The sequence below is a fragment of the Monodon monoceros genome, unplaced genomic scaffold, assembly GCF_005190385.1.
Source record: "Monodon monoceros isolate NGI ecotype Baffin Bay Population unplaced genomic scaffold, NGI_Narwhal_1 Super_Scaffold_18, whole genome shotgun sequence".
In the NCBI taxonomy this organism is placed as follows: Eukaryota; Metazoa; Chordata; class Mammalia; order Artiodactyla; family Monodontidae; genus Monodon; species Monodon monoceros.
The window spans coordinates 67,887,249-67,906,478 of record NW_021703774.1 but is presented as its reverse complement, the minus strand read 5'-3'; the positions used below and the strand labels follow the sequence as shown (position 1 = coordinate 67,906,478).

The 19,230-nt window shown below is 41.8% G+C and overlaps 1 protein-coding gene across 1 annotated transcript in view; it reads left to right on the top strand.

Moving 5' to 3' along the window:
* The first annotated feature begins 10,442 nt into the window (after positions 1 to 10,442).
* Positions 10,443 to 19,230, top strand: part of LOC114897879 (Fc receptor-like protein 2) — a 16,508-nt gene continuing 7,720 nt past the window's right edge. Inside the window, 2 exon segments of the mRNA XM_029226938.1 lie at positions 10,443 to 10,469; positions 12,727 to 12,846. Coding sequence (XP_029082771.1) covers positions 10,443 to 10,469; positions 12,727 to 12,846 — 147 coding nt within the window.

Genomic DNA, 19,230 nt, shown 5'->3' with positions numbered 1-19,230 from the left:
AAAATTGCACTCAGCATAACAGCTATTCCTTCCAAAACTTTTCAAATATCTCTTCCAACCCTGTTTTCCCTAACTCTTCTATTTCATCACCTCTTCTCCTATCTCTAACCTCCCACTCTCTTTTGTTCAGAATGTTTTTTCTACTGTGTTCTTTCTCTGGAAATCAGTCACTTCCCTCTCAGCTTCTTCTAGTTCCTGTGACCTCAATCAGGCCTAGACACTGAGCAAAGCAAGCAATGAATTTTGCTTAGAAAGAAGAACTAGAGGAAGGGCATGTATAGTTATATTTCAATATCTTCCTAGGCACAATGCAGTTAAATTAACAAAAATCAACATAAAGAATACATTGCAGTGATAGCAGATTGTTCAGAAACAAATATATCACTAGCGGCATTGGAAAATCATAGTTTTTCAGAAAAATAATCTTACAATATGTGAAAGGATTCATTCAAATTCTTTCTGATTCAGTGATTCCATTTCAGAAATATGCCCCCAAGAGGAAAGTAAATGTCAAAATGTATAATGATGTCTGAAGCCGTGCACTGTGAAGTGAGGTAACAGAGGGTGTCATAAATACGATACCTGACTCACAGTCAAAATAATAATAGGAGCTGTCTATATAGGATGCAGCCCCAGAATCTGAATAAAAATAAAGTACTCCCATGCTGTGAAATGTAAGCAAACAAGATTCAACATATAATAGAAGGAATATGCCATGGTCTAGTTCTCCCCAACAGGAGTCCAGAAGAGTCATTTGTAGATTTGTTTTGATAAGGCTTGGTAGTTCCCAGTTCCCAAGAGGGCGCCTAAAGTGTACCAAGTGGTAATCAGTGAGCTATAATGTTGGAAACCATAATATCAAATAGCAAGTAAAATATCTGGATTGACTATCAAATAGTTCTCAATCATTTTTGCTCCCTAATACTTTTAATGGATATCATAAGCTCCAATCAGGCAGAGAAGCTCACTAGAACTAGAAAAGTTTTTCTCAATTAGTTGGATGTGGCAAGGATGTGCAAAGATGGGTAATAGGTGGAAGGTAAAAAGAGAAGAAGAGAGCAAATTAGTCTCCTTGAGCTTCTAAGACCTGTGTAGTCAGAAAAATCCACTTTCTTCCAAGATTTTGATACTGATACAAACCCGCAGGTCACTTCACCACCACCCTACTTAGCCTTGGAGAATCACTGTCCTACACTAGGATCAAAGTTTAAGTATGTGTATATGCATCTCCAGTACAATCTGTAGAGAAGAAACATCCTTCTCAACTGATACAAGACAAAGTTAGAAAAAACTTGTACTTCCAGTCAATGCTTCCAAAAGTATTCCATGTCATGATATTTTGGGGGTAATTTGGTATAAACTGGAGGGGATCTGAAGGCCCTAGTGAGGCTGCTGCAGCAGGAAATGAGTGGTCCAAGGGTTCCAACAACTTCAGGCACCACCCCAATCAACTAAGGGCTTAGGAGATCAATATCTCACCTGGAGCATTGGGTCACAGTATAACAAAAGTTGGGAAAGTCTGTTTAGAGGAGAGAGGATCAAGATCTACCACAGTCCAAGTGACTTATCTATCATAAGCCCTATACTCTGATTCTATGTCTTTTAAACATTCCAATGGCTGGATGAAACACCCCAACACAGGGTGTAGGAGGAGCAGGTAAATCCTCCATCCCTCGTTGTTCTCACGGACCACTTGGTAGCAAGATGTTTCACTGCAGCCTCTCCAGAGAAGTCTTGCCAGCCAAGTGGCTGTACCTGTTTTGTGACCTTACTGCATTTCTTCACGCCTTTTTATGATCAAGACCAGGATGACAATGTACCACTTCATGGTCTCACATCTCTGCTGGTCTCATGCCCTTCTCCCAAGCCCTTGTCCACTTGACTTAATGCTGCCCAAATAAAGGGTCAACAATTTAATCCTTGCCTCAGGTTCCAATGTCTAGAAACCTCGGGCTAAAACAGCCATTACACTTTCTCTCCTGTTTTCTCTCTTTTTACCTAAGCTGAGTTGTATTTTTCTCACTTGCGATCAAGAACCCTGACAACTGTAAGCTCAGTACAAGTGTTTACACCACTGGATTTGTTCCTAGCACCCTATAATATTTCTTTGATCACTTTATCTCAATTTTTAATGTCTGTCTTCCTGCATTAGGCTCTAAGCATCATGGGAATAAGGACCATATATTTTTTGTATATTACTAAAAAGTCAGCATCTACCACCGAATTCAGCATAAAGTAGGCAATCAGTAAATATTCAAAATTTTTAATGAATAACTGAATGAATTAATTAATTCTATCTTTCAATTACCTTGGGACTAAGTTATAATAGTTCAACCAAGTGTTCTAAACCTTGAGTGATATATTCAATACACAAAACTTTTAAAAATTGATATTTCGCTTTGTAAATGTGTCTTCTGTGAGTCTGGCCAATGAGAATTAATCAAGCTGTATGTGTTTAGCTCTGAAACTAATAAATTTGAGTTACTAAATCTAAGACATACACAAACATTTTTTAGTAGTTACCAGCTCTGAGATTTGGGGTATGTCATTGAAACTCTCGGATATGATCTTTTCATTCACCAAATGATAACGAGTGTTTTCCTCTGCCAATCTTATAGGCCGTTTTGAGGACCCAATACTTCAAATGATGTGAATGCTCTTTATACCTGTGAAACGCTGCATATATGTTGTGTTTGTCATGAGTATGACTACAAAGGACAACCACCACATAAGGAAGTTCCAGCCTGAAACAATGATCTCTGACTTTCTAACCCAGCAATGAGAAAAGCAACTGTATAATTTTTTGAAAATGATTTCCATATTGCTTAACTTTTTATTGTAACATTCAGAAGAATTTTAACTGTTCTTTGTCTACCTTCTACTACCTGGATGTGGCATTAGGGTGGAAGTGGGGAAGGTGATAAATTTCTTAACATAATCAAGGAGCACAGTGAAGTATTTTTCTCTAATAAAAGGGCTGTTATCTTCCAAAGATAAATTTTGTTTCCAATCTCTAGACTAATTGATATAAGTTGATATTGACATTAAGTTGAAATTAAGTAGTAATTTCTTCAAAGGCATGTAATAGGATCAGACTATAATGCTGCTTTATAATCTGCTTTTGTTTGCTTAGTTACAAAACAAACATGTATGGCTCTACATCAAAAAAAAATGATTTTTACTCCATACATAACACCACATTTCTTTTTTTTTTTTTTTTTTTTTTTTTGCGGTACGCGGGCCTCTCACTGCCGTGGCACCTCCCGTCGCGGAGCACAGGCTCCGGATGCACAAGCCCAGCGGCCACGGCTCACAGGCCCAGCCGCTCCGCGGCACGCGGGATCCTCCCGGACCGGCATGTAGGATATTCCTGGACCGGGGCACGAACCCCCGCCCCCTGCATCGGCAGGCGGACTCCCAACCACTGCACCACCAGGGAAGCCCCACATTTCATTTTTTTAATGTACAATAATTAATCTAACCAATTCCCTAAAATTAGACAGTTTCACTATTTTTAGTATGATTAATACCCCAATAATGAAGTTCTTTTGCAACCACCTTAGCTTGATATATTTTGGATATTTTGGGATTAAATGCAGGACGTATAGTAGTTTAGATTTTTTAAGTTAGGAATTTACAAACATAAAGACACTGTATTTAGGGGCTTCCCTGGTGGCGCAGTGGTTGAGAGTCCACCTGCTGAGGCAGGGGACATGGGTTCGTCCCCCAGTCTGGGAAGATCCCACATGCCACGGAGCGGTTGGGCCCATGAGCCATGGCCGCTGAGCATGCGCGTCCGGAGCCTGTGCTCCGCAACGGGAGAGGCCACAACAGTGAGAGGCTCGTGTACCGCAAAACAAAAAAACACTGTATTTAGCATCAAGTTTTTAATCAGTATTTTTCCATGAAGAGAAAGCAATGATAATTACCTATCCAGAAGTATCTCCCTAGGAAAAGATACAACTCATCCCTGGAAATCCCATCTACCCAGTTACTAATGCCTCTCCTAACGCATGGTTTCTGTCTCTAGATGACAGTTTTCAAAATTTATCAGTCCTGACCCAACAAAAACCCTGGCTCCAAGATCATCATGACTACTTTTTGTTAGAGTGAAGAGGGAAGAAGTAGAGCGGCTGCAGGGTCCCTGAGCTTCCTCCTTCACACGCAGCCTCTCACAAATCAGAAATGCCCTTGTTCCTTCTGGGAAACTACAGAAGCTTTATTCAGAAACACAGAAGTTGTGTACTGGTTCTGTATCCAGATATTTGCTTCCTGGGGGGTAGAGAAAAGGAAGTGGTTTCAGCAATACCTCCTGACATCTGTGCCTCTAGTCCAATCTACTCTCTTGTGCTACACTAGTCTCTGTCAGCAATTCATATGTCCTGTCCTTTCTTCTCCTGTCTAGGTACAGAACACCTCCCAGGTAGAAAGAAAAAAACAGAGACACCCTGCATAGGGCCATCTGAAGTAACATATGGAGTTTGACATAGCTGAAGTGTAATCCTTTTCCAAGTCAGTGAATTGAGGGTACAATAAGACTAAACTCTCAAACACTGATATTATTCATTCTTTCCACTGATGTTGAGCATTTGCATGTAGGAGGCACTATTAGGCATGGATGATATAACAGGAAACAAAGGAGAAAGTCTTTGCCCTTGTGGAGCTTATATTCTAGTGGGGAGAGAAAATGTAAACAAAATATATAACACTTCATATATTGATAAATGCTATTTTTAAAGAATGTAAAGGAGATGGAGGAGAGAGTTGCTATTCCATATGAGTTAGTCAGGCAAGGCCTCACTGATAATGTGCCCTATGAACAGACATGTGAGAAAATGAAGGGATAGACCACATGGTTATCTAGGGGGGAAATAGTCTAAGCAGAGGGAACAGGCAGTGCACAGGCCCTGAGACAAGAGTGTGTCGAGCATTTTCACAGAATAACATGAAGGTTCCTGTGGCTGAAGTTGAGAGCATGAGGGGAAAGCATTAGGAGATGAGGTCAGAAAAGTGTATCTGGATAGCTAGATGACGCTGGTAGTCTAATAGAACACTGTGAAAACCTTTGTACTCTTTCTCTAATGTGAGATGGAAAATCACTGGGTGCATTTTAAGAGAAAACAAACATAATCTTTCTCAATCCCTGTTCAGCTGCTTGAGTGTAGGCTTTCCTGTGTGCCACAACTACTGAAGCCCACATACCTAGAGCCTGTGCTCCGCAACAAGAGAAGCCACTGCAATGAGAAGCCCACGCACTGCAACTAAGAGTAGCCCCCGCTCGCCACAACTAGAGAAAGCCTGCACATAGCAACGGAGACCCAATGCAGCCAAAAATAAATTAATTAATTAATTTAAAAAATAATAATAATGCTGACAGTTCTAACCACTGCAATAAGACAAGGGGGAAAATGGCATACAAATTGAAAAGGAAAAAATAAAACTGCCTCTGTTTGCAGATGACGTGATTGTCTACATAGAAAATACCCAAGAATATACAGATAGAAAACCCAAAAAACAAACACACAAACAAAAAAACACCTCCTAGATCAAATAAATGAGTTCTGTACAGTCAATGAATACAAGATCAATGTGCAAAAATCAACTGCATTTCCGTATACTGACAGCAAACAGGTAGAAATATAAATTTAACACATGCTATGTACTTACTAATTTGTTAATAAGTACAATTTGTTAATTGTTCTGGGATTGTTTTTGCAGGGTTTTTTTTTTGTTGTTGTTTCTTTCTTCTTCTTTTGCTTTCTTCCCTGTGGTTTGATGACTATCTTTATTGTTATGTTGGTTTCCTTTCTCTTGTTTGTGTGAGTATCTATTACAGATCTTTGGTTTGTGGTTACCATGAGGTTTATATATAGCGATATTTTATATATATACATGATTATTTAAGTTGCTAACTCTTGAGTTCAAATGCATTTTAACCCTCCAATTTTACAACCTGCCACACATGTGTTTACTGTTTTTGACATCATATTTTACATCTTTTTATTTTGTGTATCTCAAATATTTATTACAGATATAGATGATTTTATGACTCTTTAACCTTCCTACTAGACTTATAAGTGATTAATTTACTACCTTTACTGTATATTTTGCCTTTACCAATGAGATTTTTCCTTTCATAATTTGTATATTTCTAGTTGTGGCCTGAACATCAGTTTAAATTTTATTTTGGTATCTCTACTCTTGGAAGTGGGACTTTGATACCCCCATATTCCAACATGACCTCATCTTCTTGGACAATATGTATATGACACCTGCTTCTGGAGCCTGACTCAGAGCCTTTGGGCTTGTACTTATACCCTTTCCTGATTGTCCTCAGTCCTGGAGAAAGACAGAAATTCCTACTAGTGCAAGGAGGCATCAGAACATTGAGGATTTAGGATATTACTATAAACATGACCTTGCTATAGTCACTGAATTCACCAAGGGTCTCCCCATGTTTACTTTAGGCTAATGGCCAGATCTAGAATACAACCTAGAATACATCACCTACTGGCCAAAGGTACCACAGATTCCAGGCTGACCCTTCACATTCTGTACTAGACCTTGAGATACCACTCCAAAGGGAAAAGGAAGATTTTGAAAATATTTCTATGTCAGCATCAGTGACCTGGGTTAGGTGGAGGACAGGAGACCATTGTAGGGAAAGCACCAATAGAGACTGGACATATCACTCGTAAAGTCTGCCACCTGCAGTATTCCTAGAGATCCTGGGAAAGATTACTTCTCTCTCAAATTTCCCTAGAACCTGAGAGGAGGTTATTTCACATTTAATTGGATCTTTTCCCTGAAGCTCCACAGTCTCTCTGCTCCAGTGGGTATGATAGACCTGCCAAACAAGGTCTGCTGTCAAGAGAATTGACTCATTGCCTTCATGACTCTTCCCATTCTCCTGGCAATCTCCTCCATTCTGGAGACGTGGAGGCAAGACAGGTAAACATTCACAACATTTCTCAGAGCATTGCAAGATTTAAAGTTTGAAAAGTCCTTCCTATGCTAATTGCAGAACCTTCACCCCCTAGTGTATAAATAGTTTCATGAGTTCCCCTCCTCTTCATTCTTTTGAACCTCTGGGTACTATGGCACCATAAGACAGAAATCTATCAGATGCCTCTTTCAGTGGCAATTGACTGTCCAGTCCCTTTTGCCAAAGTTTGCAGGAATAAGCTCTCCTGCTCTCCAGGTTATGATTGCTCTGAGGACATACTAGTCCCTACCTCTGACATTTGCCCATTCTCTTGGTTTTAAGTGAGGTTTTCCTCACCCAACCTGGGAGGGTTGCCACATCTATAGAGAAGATGTTGTGTGTGGAGCTGGAGGATGTGGGGCTAAAAGATGCTCCAAGATCTCTATTTTCCCTAGCTGGGTGTCCTTACCAAGAGGGATGGAGGATGCTCTGGAGAATAGGAGCCATGGCAGCTCTGAAAGCTTAGGAGTCCTATGTTCTCTTATTTGGATAATAAACTGGCAAAAGCAAACCAGGTTTCTTTTCATGTCTTAAAATTCTAATTAACAAAGAGAAGAGCCAGCTTTTACCATCCACTAAGAAAGTTGTATTTTTCAGGAATTTGTCCTTTGTGTAATAGTCCATCTCTATCTTGGCTAGCCTTTGTGCTGCACAGCAGTAGGCTAGTGGCTCTTAATCTGATGTCCCTGGATCATTTATGAAAGTTTTGAGCCTCCCAAGTTATCTGAAAAATTTCTACCTTTGTGTCTTTGTATATTTGAGAAGATAAAGTGTCCATATATTATAGTAAGATCTCAGAGGAACATGTAATAATGAATATCCACCAAGTTTGCAGTTCATCTGCTCCTTAACTGTCATGTCTTACTATTAAATCCTTGATTCATGGTTGGAATGTTCCAGTGGCACCATTTCTTCTCTGTCTCTGGTTCTGTCATTCATGCCCATTTTTGTCATATAATCTTGTTCTTTCTCAAACATCGTTTTGACTTAAACCACCTTTATATATCTACCTCTGAATAAAAGCTTACCCAGAACATTTATTTGTCACTCTTCTAGAGGGTGAAATATCAAAGGCGTTATAAAACAGAATGTATATGTATCTATATGGATGGAATTTCTTTGTTACCCTCTCTTCTTCCATATATTCAACAAGGCAGGGCTGGAGTCTGTGCCCTCAGATGCTGCCTCCTCCAGCCTCCTGATCCTCACAGAGGCTAAACATAAACAAATCAACAGAGAAAGACCTGCACCTAGTAGCTTAGACAAGCTCTAGCTTGTTTCAACACTTATGCACACATCTGTATTCCAGGGGTAGACTGGCTCAGGGAAAAGGCTTTGTAAAGTCATAAAGGTCTATAGCATAGGCTAAAAAGAGCTACCTTTGGAATCTGGATCTGAAATTGTGTTGGAGGAGGTAACCAAGAGGACGTGACCTCCAGTTGACCTGAGACCTGGACCTGGGCAATCAGAAGCTCTTCATGCCCTCCAATGTATTTGAAGTGTACGTCCTGCCCACTGTCTTCACAGTGGGAGCTGTTTTCAAGGATACAGCTTTGACAGAACAATGTGTTGTTGAGAGCCTCTGGAGAGTATTCATGACTGAACCCAGTTAAGGCCTCTATATAAACTTATAAGATTTGGCGAGAGGGTGCAGAAATCTACTCATCTTGTAGCCATCCAAGACAAGCCTCCTAAGTAAGTTTCCTTGCTTGTTAAACCTGCCACCTACCAGTCTGGAGTGCTTTGCCTCTTTCTTCTGTCTCTCCTTGCCTTCCGTGTATGGGGGTCAGTTTGTGAACCAACAATTGGTGAGCCAGCCAGGAGACCAACAAAATGGGCCTTGGGAAACTGACATCTATGGGGGAAATCCTGAGTTGGCCATCGACCTCTATATGTGGAGGGGTGGCTTCTGTGTTAGATGTGTGTGGACTGCCAAGTGAGTGCAGGGATGCCCTGAAAATGCCAACTGCTTTAATACATTTGTTTGAGAAACTACACACAGTGAGTGCACTGTGGCAAGGAAGAGAAATGAATGGCTGCTTCAGTGGGCTGGCCTCTACTTGGGCAGCTAGGCTGGCCACCAATACCCAACTGGAAGCTGAAGCCTGAATTAGAAAGTTGGAACAAGAGGTGAAGTTAGAGAAGGATGTGCTGTTGTCCACTGCTCTGCTAGCTCAGGGCTGGCAGAAAGGTGGAAGAGCAGAATAATCAGTTGGAGAACTTGACACACTGTTTTACAAAACTAGGAGGGCACAAGCTGCCACAGGTTAGGGTCCAAGTGCTTGTGACAAAGCCTGATTAAGATGCTAAGAGGTAAAATCCCTGGGAAAGTGAACAGAACAAGGGGAAGGATATTATGATGATTGACCATAAAACAGACCATGCCATCTGAGCCCCCATACAAAGGAAAATTTTAAATAACAATTACTCTAGACTTCCAATAATAGAGAAATATAGCCCAAAACACCTAGGAGAAAACTTGCATTCTTTCTCTGTCCCTTGAAGTTGTAAACTTATCATGTCTTTAAAATATAAACACCCCAGGAGATAACTAAAACACTGCCCAACACAGTGGGCAAATACTGAAAGAAGGCTGGGGAGGGGGGACAGAATTTTTTAAATCCTGAAAAAAAGCGGGGTGACAGAATTTTTAAAATACAGACTGCTATAGAATCTCTCTTGCTCAAAATCTAATCCACAGCCTCCATAAGGTTATTCATCAAGGACAAATACAAATCTTAAAAGTCTTCCCCAAAAATACTAATAAAAAGCATTTGCCATTTAAGTGGGTACCTGATTCATGGCCAAAGTTTTTGAATAAAAACTGTGGGGTCTATGTTTAAATTTCTGTGTATGTTTACATATATCTATGGCTATATGTTATGTATATGTGGTATTTTTCTACCTCTGAAGGATATTGCCAAAATTATTTTTTAAGAGCTCTATTTAACTGACATAAAGAAAAACTGAAATGATGTCAATAATATACTTATGTAAAACTGAAACTTCATTTTATTTCATCTACTAAAAGGACAAAATTTTCTTATATTATTGGTCAAATAAAAATTGATGCTAAACTTTCTTTAGGTTTATTTTATATAAATATATGTTATTAACATAAATGTTCTTACAAAAGTCCTTCATCTTCAAGAGACTCATGAGAAAGATATCTTACAAATAAGGTTTCTGATAACTAAGATCATTTTGCTTTCACATGGACCTTTCAAGAACTTCCTCAAGGTTACCTGCACAGTTCCACAATATGTCACGGGATGATAATTCAAGATCTGTCCTTCCTTTTTTCCTCACACCAGTAAAATGGGCCCAATACATTAATAATATAATGTTCACATGAAGACTTGCCTCTGCTGCAGGACACTCTGTAGGCTTTGCTGAAACATCTGCAAGACAGAGGATAAGCAGTGAACCTGCGAAAATTCAACGCCTAGGCACTACCATGAAGTTTTGGAAGTTGTCTGGTCAGGTAAGATGTGCGCTGTCCCAGAAGCTGTAATTGATAAGATGCAAGCCTATCAAACTCCTAAGAATGTAAATGAGATGAAAAGCTTTGCAGGGATTTGGGGGTTTGGGAAGAGTTTTATTCCACCTGGCACAGTGCCTCTGTCCCTTATACTTCCTAGTAAAAGGAAGGCATATGGGGGGCTGAGGATCAGAGCAGCAAGCCACCTTTGAGAAGGCAAAAATACTAATGAAACAAATTAAAGCTCTGGGCATCACCCAAGCAGGGCTACCATTTGATTTAGATGTATCGGTGATTCTGGAAGGTGTGAGTTAGGCACTGTGGCAGAGACAAAAGAAGGAGAGAGTATAGTTAGGATTCTGGAAGGGGGCAGAAACCTGATAGACTCCCACAGAGCAACAGCCCCTAGCAGTGTACACAGCATTCCTCAAGGTACGGCATCTCACAAAGGAACAACACATCATGGTAAGAACTTCCCTTCCTATCAGGGGGTGGATTAAAAATATGTTCCATCAACCCACCTCTGCCATGGCTCAAACCCCCACTCTAACTTAGCTGCAGCCTATTTGCAGCAAAGGAGCACCCTATCTGCCAGCCCACTGTCTCTAAAAATGTGGGCACTACTAGGCCTTGTAGAGTATGTAGATTCTCCAAATACCACCCCTCTATTCCTGTGGTAGCCCCCTGAAGCCTATAAAAAGTGAATGAAAAACGTTCCCTCTATGTCTGGTATTCAGATGCCTGCAAACACAGCAGCCAGTGGGTTAGCCTCAAGCAGTTTGGCTGGCGGAACTCGGGCCATTAACCCCTTGTACTGACTGTTGGGCTTTTCTAATGGGGTTAACCCTATGGCTTGAACAATGGGGAGCCGAGGGGTAGACGATCATAAATAAGCCCTTGGGGGTCAGGGTATGTGGAAAAACATTTGGGTTCACCTGCAAGAGCCTGAGGCCATCCTCACTGTCTTCCATGTTCCAGCTCATCAGACACTGACATCTCTTGGCAATCAGGAAGCTGTTGCCCTAGCTTAGGTACAAGCCCTACAAACTGACCCTTCAGTAGATACAGCAGATTGAGTGCACAAAAAGAGTGGCCACCGCAACACCTGGATAAGATGGCATAGTGTCGAGGATGCCAGGTTGCCTTTAAAATATAGTGACTTGATTAATACAGTAACAGCATGTTTTGTGTACTCTAAACAACATCCAAGGCAACTGCCAAAGTAGTCTGGAACCATCCAGCAGAGTTCCCAATTGGTGAGGGATTGACAGATTGCTTATATTACCCCCTCCCTCTGAGTGAGGCTTCTAAATCTGCCTTGGTGAGTGTGTATACTGTGTCTGGCTTAACTCAAGCTCTTTCCTGTTGCCAAGCAAATCAGGCTACCACCATTAGGGGTTTAAAGAAGCTGAGAACCATGTAAAGGTACCCTCATCAAATAGACATTATTTAAGGGTCACATTTCAAAAGTCATGATATGCAAGACTGGGAAAAACAAGACCTTAAATGGAGGCTCCATCTCCCCTATAACCTGCAAGCAGCAGGTTAATAAAGAAGAAAAATAGAATATTAAAACAGCAGGGCTTCCCTGGTGGCACAGCGGTTGAGAGTCCGCCTGCCGATGCAGGGGACACAGGTTCGTGCCCCGGTCCGGGAAGATCCCACATGCTGCGGAGCGGCTGGGCCCGTGAGCCATGGCCGCTGAGCCTGCGCGTCCGGAGCCTGTGCTCCGCAACAGGAGAGGCCACAACAGTGAGAGGCCCGCGTACCGCAAAAAAACAAACAAACAAACAGAAAACAGCAGAGTAAATTACTAACAGGTAAACCCACCTTGGCTGGGTGGACCAAAGTCATGTCCCAGGCTTTCATAGATTTGAATGATTAACCAGCAGGGCCTGTTGCCCTATATGCCAGATCGGGGACCACTGCTGAGGCACTAAATATCGTAAAGGTATGGGAATCACAAGAAACAGCCATTGGATCAATGAGCTATGCTGCTGAGAAGCCCCATCGCGCCTAGTTAAGGAATTGTCTACTGAAATTTTCAGTGGGACATCCTGTCATCGGGCCCTTTCCAGATTCTTAGACAGCAATATCATAGAATTGAATATGGCCTCCACAAGATTCTTAGGCAAGCAAAGCTTTTTATTTAAAGAGATAACTTGCGCGGAAGGGCGAAGGCAGAAAAACAGTGCCAGCTCCCCCAGTAGAAGGGCCGAGTTGCTTTTATAACAAAAGTGAGGTTTTGTCTCATTTCCAGAAATCATCAGACTTCTTTGATCTGCAGCAGGTGATCAAAGGGTGGCTATCAGGAATAGGGAGTGCTTCTGTGAGGGGAAAGAAATGCATGAGACTTTTCTGCAAGAAAGCACAGGAAGAGGTAAGTTTAAAATGTATAGTTGAGGTTTTTGTCTTGTGGCAACCAGGTATACTCATTAGTGTAACAGAGATAAAGCTAACTTTTTATTCCTAGTTTTTTATCTCTGGAACTCTGGCCCCCAGGGCCTTTGTTCCTTAGCTGGCAAGGCCTGTTTTGCTCAAGGCCGTTCCCTGGTCCTTTTCAAAAATGGCTGCATTCTTGTCTTCCTGTCTCAGTCCCACCAGGATGGGTGAGATACTTCACACCCCTGGGTGAGGGAGAACTACTAGATCTCCATTGGGGTCCAACTGCCCTGCTACAAACTGGACTTGCTGAAACGCACTGCAACTGGAATGGGATACACACCATTAAAAGAGGAGAAAAGGTAAGGGTTCTGGTCTGGCATACCCTACCCCCAGACCATGTCCTCATGCCTGACCGTGCTGCCTCACACAGGGCACACCCGAGTCAAATTCCTAAAGCTGCCAACCTCATTCTCCTCGAGGTCGAGTGGGCATGTTCTGTTTTCCATTAGTACGGTCAGTTTGGCTGTTGTCTTTGTTCCCTCCATTGGCCTGGAAGACATTACAGCATATATAGAAGCCCTTACAAAGTTGACCCAGCAAGCCTTAAATGACAGCCAGCAAAGCCTGTCCTTACCAAACACTGAAATGCTCTCAATGGAGGAGAAAAGTTGCTCTCCAAAATAAAATAGCCTTGAACGTTATTATTGCCTCACAAGAAGAAACCTGGTGCCATGATCCAAAAAGTGTTGTATGTTCAGAGCTGAATCTGCTAATGTTATCGTCTTTAAATCATATAAAAACACAAGTAGGGCTTCCCTGGTGGCGCAGTGGTTGAGAGTCCGCCTGCCAATGCAGGGGACACGGGTTCGTGCCCTGATCCAGGAAGATCCCACATGCCGCGGAGAGGCTGGGCCCGTGAGCCATGGCCGCTGAGCCTGCGCGTCCAGAGCCTGTGCTCCGCAACGGGAGAGGCCACAGCAGTGAGACGCCCGCGTACCGCAAAAAAAACAAAACAAAACAAACAAAAAAAATATTCCTCCTTAATGTGGCTGACTGAGGATCATCAAGGTGCTCAGTTGTGCCTCACCCAAATATCTTCTTGGTCTCATCTCAACAACCCACACATTGACAGTATCAGGTGGGGAACATGGACAAAGAAAGGTTTTTGCTGGGAAGGAGCTTCTAATGCTGGTATAACCTTTTTCCCCCCATTTAGGTCTACACTAGTTACTCTCAATTTGAGCCACTCTAACCCCACCCCACCCCCAGACCCATGCACTGCCCTTCTCTGCTGCTCAGTGCCCTGGGATGCTGACTCCTGCAGACTGCATCAGCCAGCCTCTCTGGTGTACAGTAGGACTCCATCAGTAGGAGGTGCTAAGGGGAGACCAGGCAGCAAGGAGAGGCCGGGGCATTTTCCCCCTCCCTCTCAGTTTCAGCGTCTCATCTCCAGCAGTAGCTTCATCCTTCCACAGTCACAGCTCCGCCTGGCGGCCCCTCCTTGGTGACTCCAGTTCTCACTAGGCTCTTGTAACAGTCCTTCCTCCCCTTGCTTCTTCACACTGCTTCTTCAGCTGAAACAGTGTCCCACTGTGACTGGCCTCGGGGTGACCCATCATGTTTAGTTTGTTGTTTCAACCCTGTCCCCATCTCTGTGAGTCAGTCCTTTCATTAAAGTCGCTTCTTTTAAACACTAGACTGATTCTATTTCCAGTCTGATATAAGAGCTCTCTTTCAAAATTTATTCTTGAAATTTGAAGTGTGAGGAGACAGATGTGACCTGCCCTGTGTGTGTTAAAGCTCTTCAGACCACTGTAAAGTAATTTGGGGCTAATGCCTCAAGGTTAATACCATAGAGTGTATTACTTCTTCCATTCTGCTTGTACCAGTCTGGAACATGTCATGGGCAGGGATGACTTGGGTTGGGTAGAATCTGTATCTTCCTGAGTCCCCGGACTACATAATACCAACTAATATCATCCTAATCCACCATTATTTTTAACAAATGCTTATTTATTTCTTCATGTGGTCTGGGCAGATCTCCAAAGGGCAGCATCCATGCGGTGTTAGCGTGGTGTCACAATATTAGGAACTGCATAACGACCATGCATTCTGAGTGGTAAAGGGGATTTCCCTTTGAAAGAGACCATGCAGGTAATTTGAATTTTAGCAGGTACGGAACTAAATCAGCAAAGTCAAAACAAGTTAGAAAGCTTCCCTAGAGGGACTTTAGCTATAAGGTGAAGACATCTTACATTTTAAGGAGAATTTCTAATCAATACACACATATCTGAGAAACTGTGTAAAGAAGAACATTTATTTTCTCAGCATATGCGGGGCTGGGGGTGGGGACAATGCTGATTGTCAAACAGAGAGCTTTCCTACTTCCTTTTTTTCTGTTTCTATAAAATCCCTGCTGAACCACAGTGCCCAATCCTGGCTTCACAGTCCATGGGGATAGACTGTGGATTCTGCTCTAGGACCTGAGCTGCACCTGTCACTGGGAGAACTTCTCGCTTCCGACCTTATGTTGCTGTGGCCATTGCTTCTGGTCCTTGGTGGGTAGGATGCTGGAGCAGGATTTGGGGGCAGCCAGGGCAGAACCCCCTGTGCCTGGGCATCCCAGAACCTCTTCTTCTTCTGCTGGGATGAGTAGGAATGGGCTTCAGCTTCTAACTCAGGACCAATAGGTAATATGCAGATGGGTACTGAGCAGAGCAGGGTTCTCAGGAAAAACCAAGTACTGTGAGTTTCTTTTCCAAATACTGATGCCTTCTCCCTTTGTTTAATAACCATTTTTACTTTGATCTCTAGGAAAATTGGAAAACTTCTTAAAAGGACATCAAAGGAATTTTCTGTTAGGGTAAATTCTATTTCTAACCCATTTAAATCGTACTCTGCCCCCAACCCCACTTCCACTTCAAGCTACCACATTTTCGGCTAAGCTCTAACTCTCCTAGACTTAAATTTTGGAGAGGCTTCAAAGATGATGAGATGAGATTGTGGTTTTTGCTGATTAATATGACTCTTGTATATGGATGCAAATACAGTACTAGATCTAAACAGGGAAAAAGGGAGAAACAGTGTCAACTAGATGTGAGAGGACACCTCCATTTCCTTCCTGGTCCTTCCTGGCTTGTGTGTTGCCACCAGGCAGGCAAAATGTCTCAAAAAAAAAAAAAAGTCTTAAAAAGAGAAGGTGGAAGAGGAGAAAATAAATCACAAAACTTCTGAGATTTTACCTACAAAATAACCAACTTCTGGTAAATGAGATGGACTGTGTTTATAAACTGTGGGTCTTACAAAACAAGTATTTGATTCTACGAGAGTGTTGCTTGTGAGTCAGGGAAGAAGGAAAGATGGAGGGGAAAAATAGGAGGGAAAATAAATAGAGGAACTGAGGGAGGGAGGATAGAAGGGAAGGGAGGATGAGGGTAGAGGGAAGAAGGGATAGAAAGAAAGGGAAAAAGAGAGTTGTTGGGAAGGTTCTTAGAGGGCTATAACTTTTTTAAAAAAGATCTTTATCCTGGTCCTGTGGTAACTCTCTGACTCTATTCTCTCACAGCTCCTCTCAGGGTGCAGTCAGGTGAGTTACTTGCTTTTTCATTCTTTTCAGTCTCTGGGAATCATACTTATTCTTCCATGCAAGGAAGGTACCGCCTCTCTCAGCCTCCCAGGGATCAGGGCCTGGACTGGGGTAAAGAGAGCAGGAGGCCAGTGTCTCACCTTAGTTCCAGCCGGGGTAGGAATACTCCAGTGTCACATTCATCTTTGTTACCTGCTTGTTTGATGGGTGAAAGACCCTACCCTAACCCTCCAAGGCAATGAATTCTTTTCCCTTTACTCTTAAGCCCTGGGACAGGAAAGAAGTTAACTGTGAAGGAAAAGCAAACAATGCAATGTACTGTTGGGAAAACGTTCTCCTGGTTCTGGCCACAGGAGCTCAACGGCCTCCACCAGAAGCACTGGAGGCAGTGATGGAAAAATATTTATAACAGAGAGAAAACCAGTGGGCAAGGGAGATGCTCTGAGTCAAACAAGAACTTCCCTCAATCTTTTATTTGGATTACAAACTATCTGTGCCTAACTTGTTTTCCTTTCTTTCTTTTTTTTTAATTAGAATTCTAATGTAATGAAATAAAGAGGAAAGCTTTGTTTTATATTAGACTGGAAAGTTACATTTTCTTCCTGAATCATTCCTTTGAGAAAGTATTCATTATATTATAGGGAGGGGAAGTGATACTTATAACACTAGTACTTTTATGTCTGATGATATAAATTACATTATATCTGACATAATTTTAAGCAAGAGTGTTCTTAACACATTAGAAGGTCTCTGAATCAGCCTCATAGGATCCAGTGAACTCCCTGAAATCATGGTAAAATGTGTGCATATGTACAATTGTACCTTCCTCTAAGGAAAGGGTCTGTAAGTAATATGTCAAAGTTAAAGGCCACTGATGGTCCAATCCTTGTTCCAGGCTCAGTGTAACCTGGAGTCATCATTTCTTATTCTCCCTTGCCCTGTCATTATTACCAAGTTGGTCACATAAATCTTATTTCTCAAATATTTCTTTAATCAAATAGATTTCATCTCTATAATCTTTACTGGAAAACTTACCCAGTCTCAATGTGGAGGAAGAAAACTTTTGGCCTCCAGGAGGGCTTAGGACTTCTTTTTCTTTATCAGCATTTATGCCCCCCTCGCCCTCCACCCCAACCTCCTAGTCTAATGGTGGAACTTTCAAAGTGGCTAAAAGGTATAGCGTAGTTGTCTCTGAACTTATTTGATCAATTTGCTCTATCAAGAAAAAATTTTGCAGCATGTACTTTAAATATATTACATAGATATAGATCACTATATTGATGGTGAATGTTGTAAAACACACACAAAAACAGAACATTTTGGGGCTTCCCTGGTGGTGCAGTTGTTAAGAATCCGCCTGCCAATGCAGGGGATACGGATTCGAGCCCTGGGCCAGGAAGATCCCACATGCCACAGAGCAACTAAGCCCATGTGCCACAACTACTGAGCCTGTGCTCTAGAGCCCCCAAGCCACAACTGCTGAGCTTACATGCCACAACTACTGAAGCTCACATGCCTAGAGTCCGAGTTCCACAACAAGAGAAGTCACTGCAATGAGAAGCCCACGCGCCACAACAAAGAGTAGTCCCGCTCACTGCAACTAGAGGAAACCACACGCAGCAACGAAGACCCAATGCAGCCCAAAAAATTAAATAAATTTTTAAAAAAAACAGAAAATGTTTTGATGAGGTAAGATGAGACAATGTTTAATATAATATGAAAATTCTAAATGCTTCCTCTCCACCTCCTTATGGATCCCACTTTACATGTTTTTAAAGTTGAAGTATAGTTGATGTACTATTTTCTGTTACATTCTGGTTTTCAGCAGAGTGATTCACTTATACATATATAACTGAATATATGTAACATATATGTTCTTTTTCATATTCTTTTTCATTATAGGTTATTACAATATATTGAATATAGTCCCCTATGCTATACAGTAGGACCTTGTTGTTTATCTATTTTATATATAATAGTTTGTATCTGCTAATCCCAAACTCCTAATTTATCCTTCTCCCCCTTTCCCCTTTGGTAACCATAAATTTGTTTTCTATGTCTGTGGGTCTGTTTCTATTTTGTAAATAAGTCCATTTGTATCATATTTTAGATTCCACATATGTGATATCATATGATATTTGTCTCTCTCTGACTTACTTCACTTAGTATGATAATCTCTGGGTCCATCCATGCTGCTGCAAATGACATTATTTCACTCTTTTTTATGGCTGAGTAGTAGTATTCCATTGTATATTTTGTATTGTATATACAACATCTTCTTTATCCATTCATCTGTCAATGGACATTTAGGTTGCTTCCGTGTCTTGGCTATTGTAAACAGTGCTGCTATGAACTTTGGGGTGCATGTATCTTTTTGAATTAGAGTTTCACAGATCCCACTTTGAAGGCTGGATCTTGACACAATGAGAGAAGACCCTGAGAGCTGGCACTCCTTCCTTCCACCATAAATTTGTGGCTGGAGGGGTGAGCTGGGCAGACAACCTAAGCAAACCTTCTCAAGTCCAGTCTCTTTCTCCATTCCATTCCTTCATGTCTGACACCACCTCTGTTTTACACTGAAGGGGAATGATCCAAAGTTCAGGCCTGGGATTAAGATTTTTTTTAAACATCTTTATTGGAGTATAATTGCTTTACAATGGTGTGTTAGTTTCTGCTTTATAACAAAGTGAATCAGTTATACATATACACATGTTCTCATATCTCTTCCCTCCTGCGTCACCCTCCCTCCCACCCTCCCTATCCCACCCCTCTAGGTGGTCACAAACCACTGAC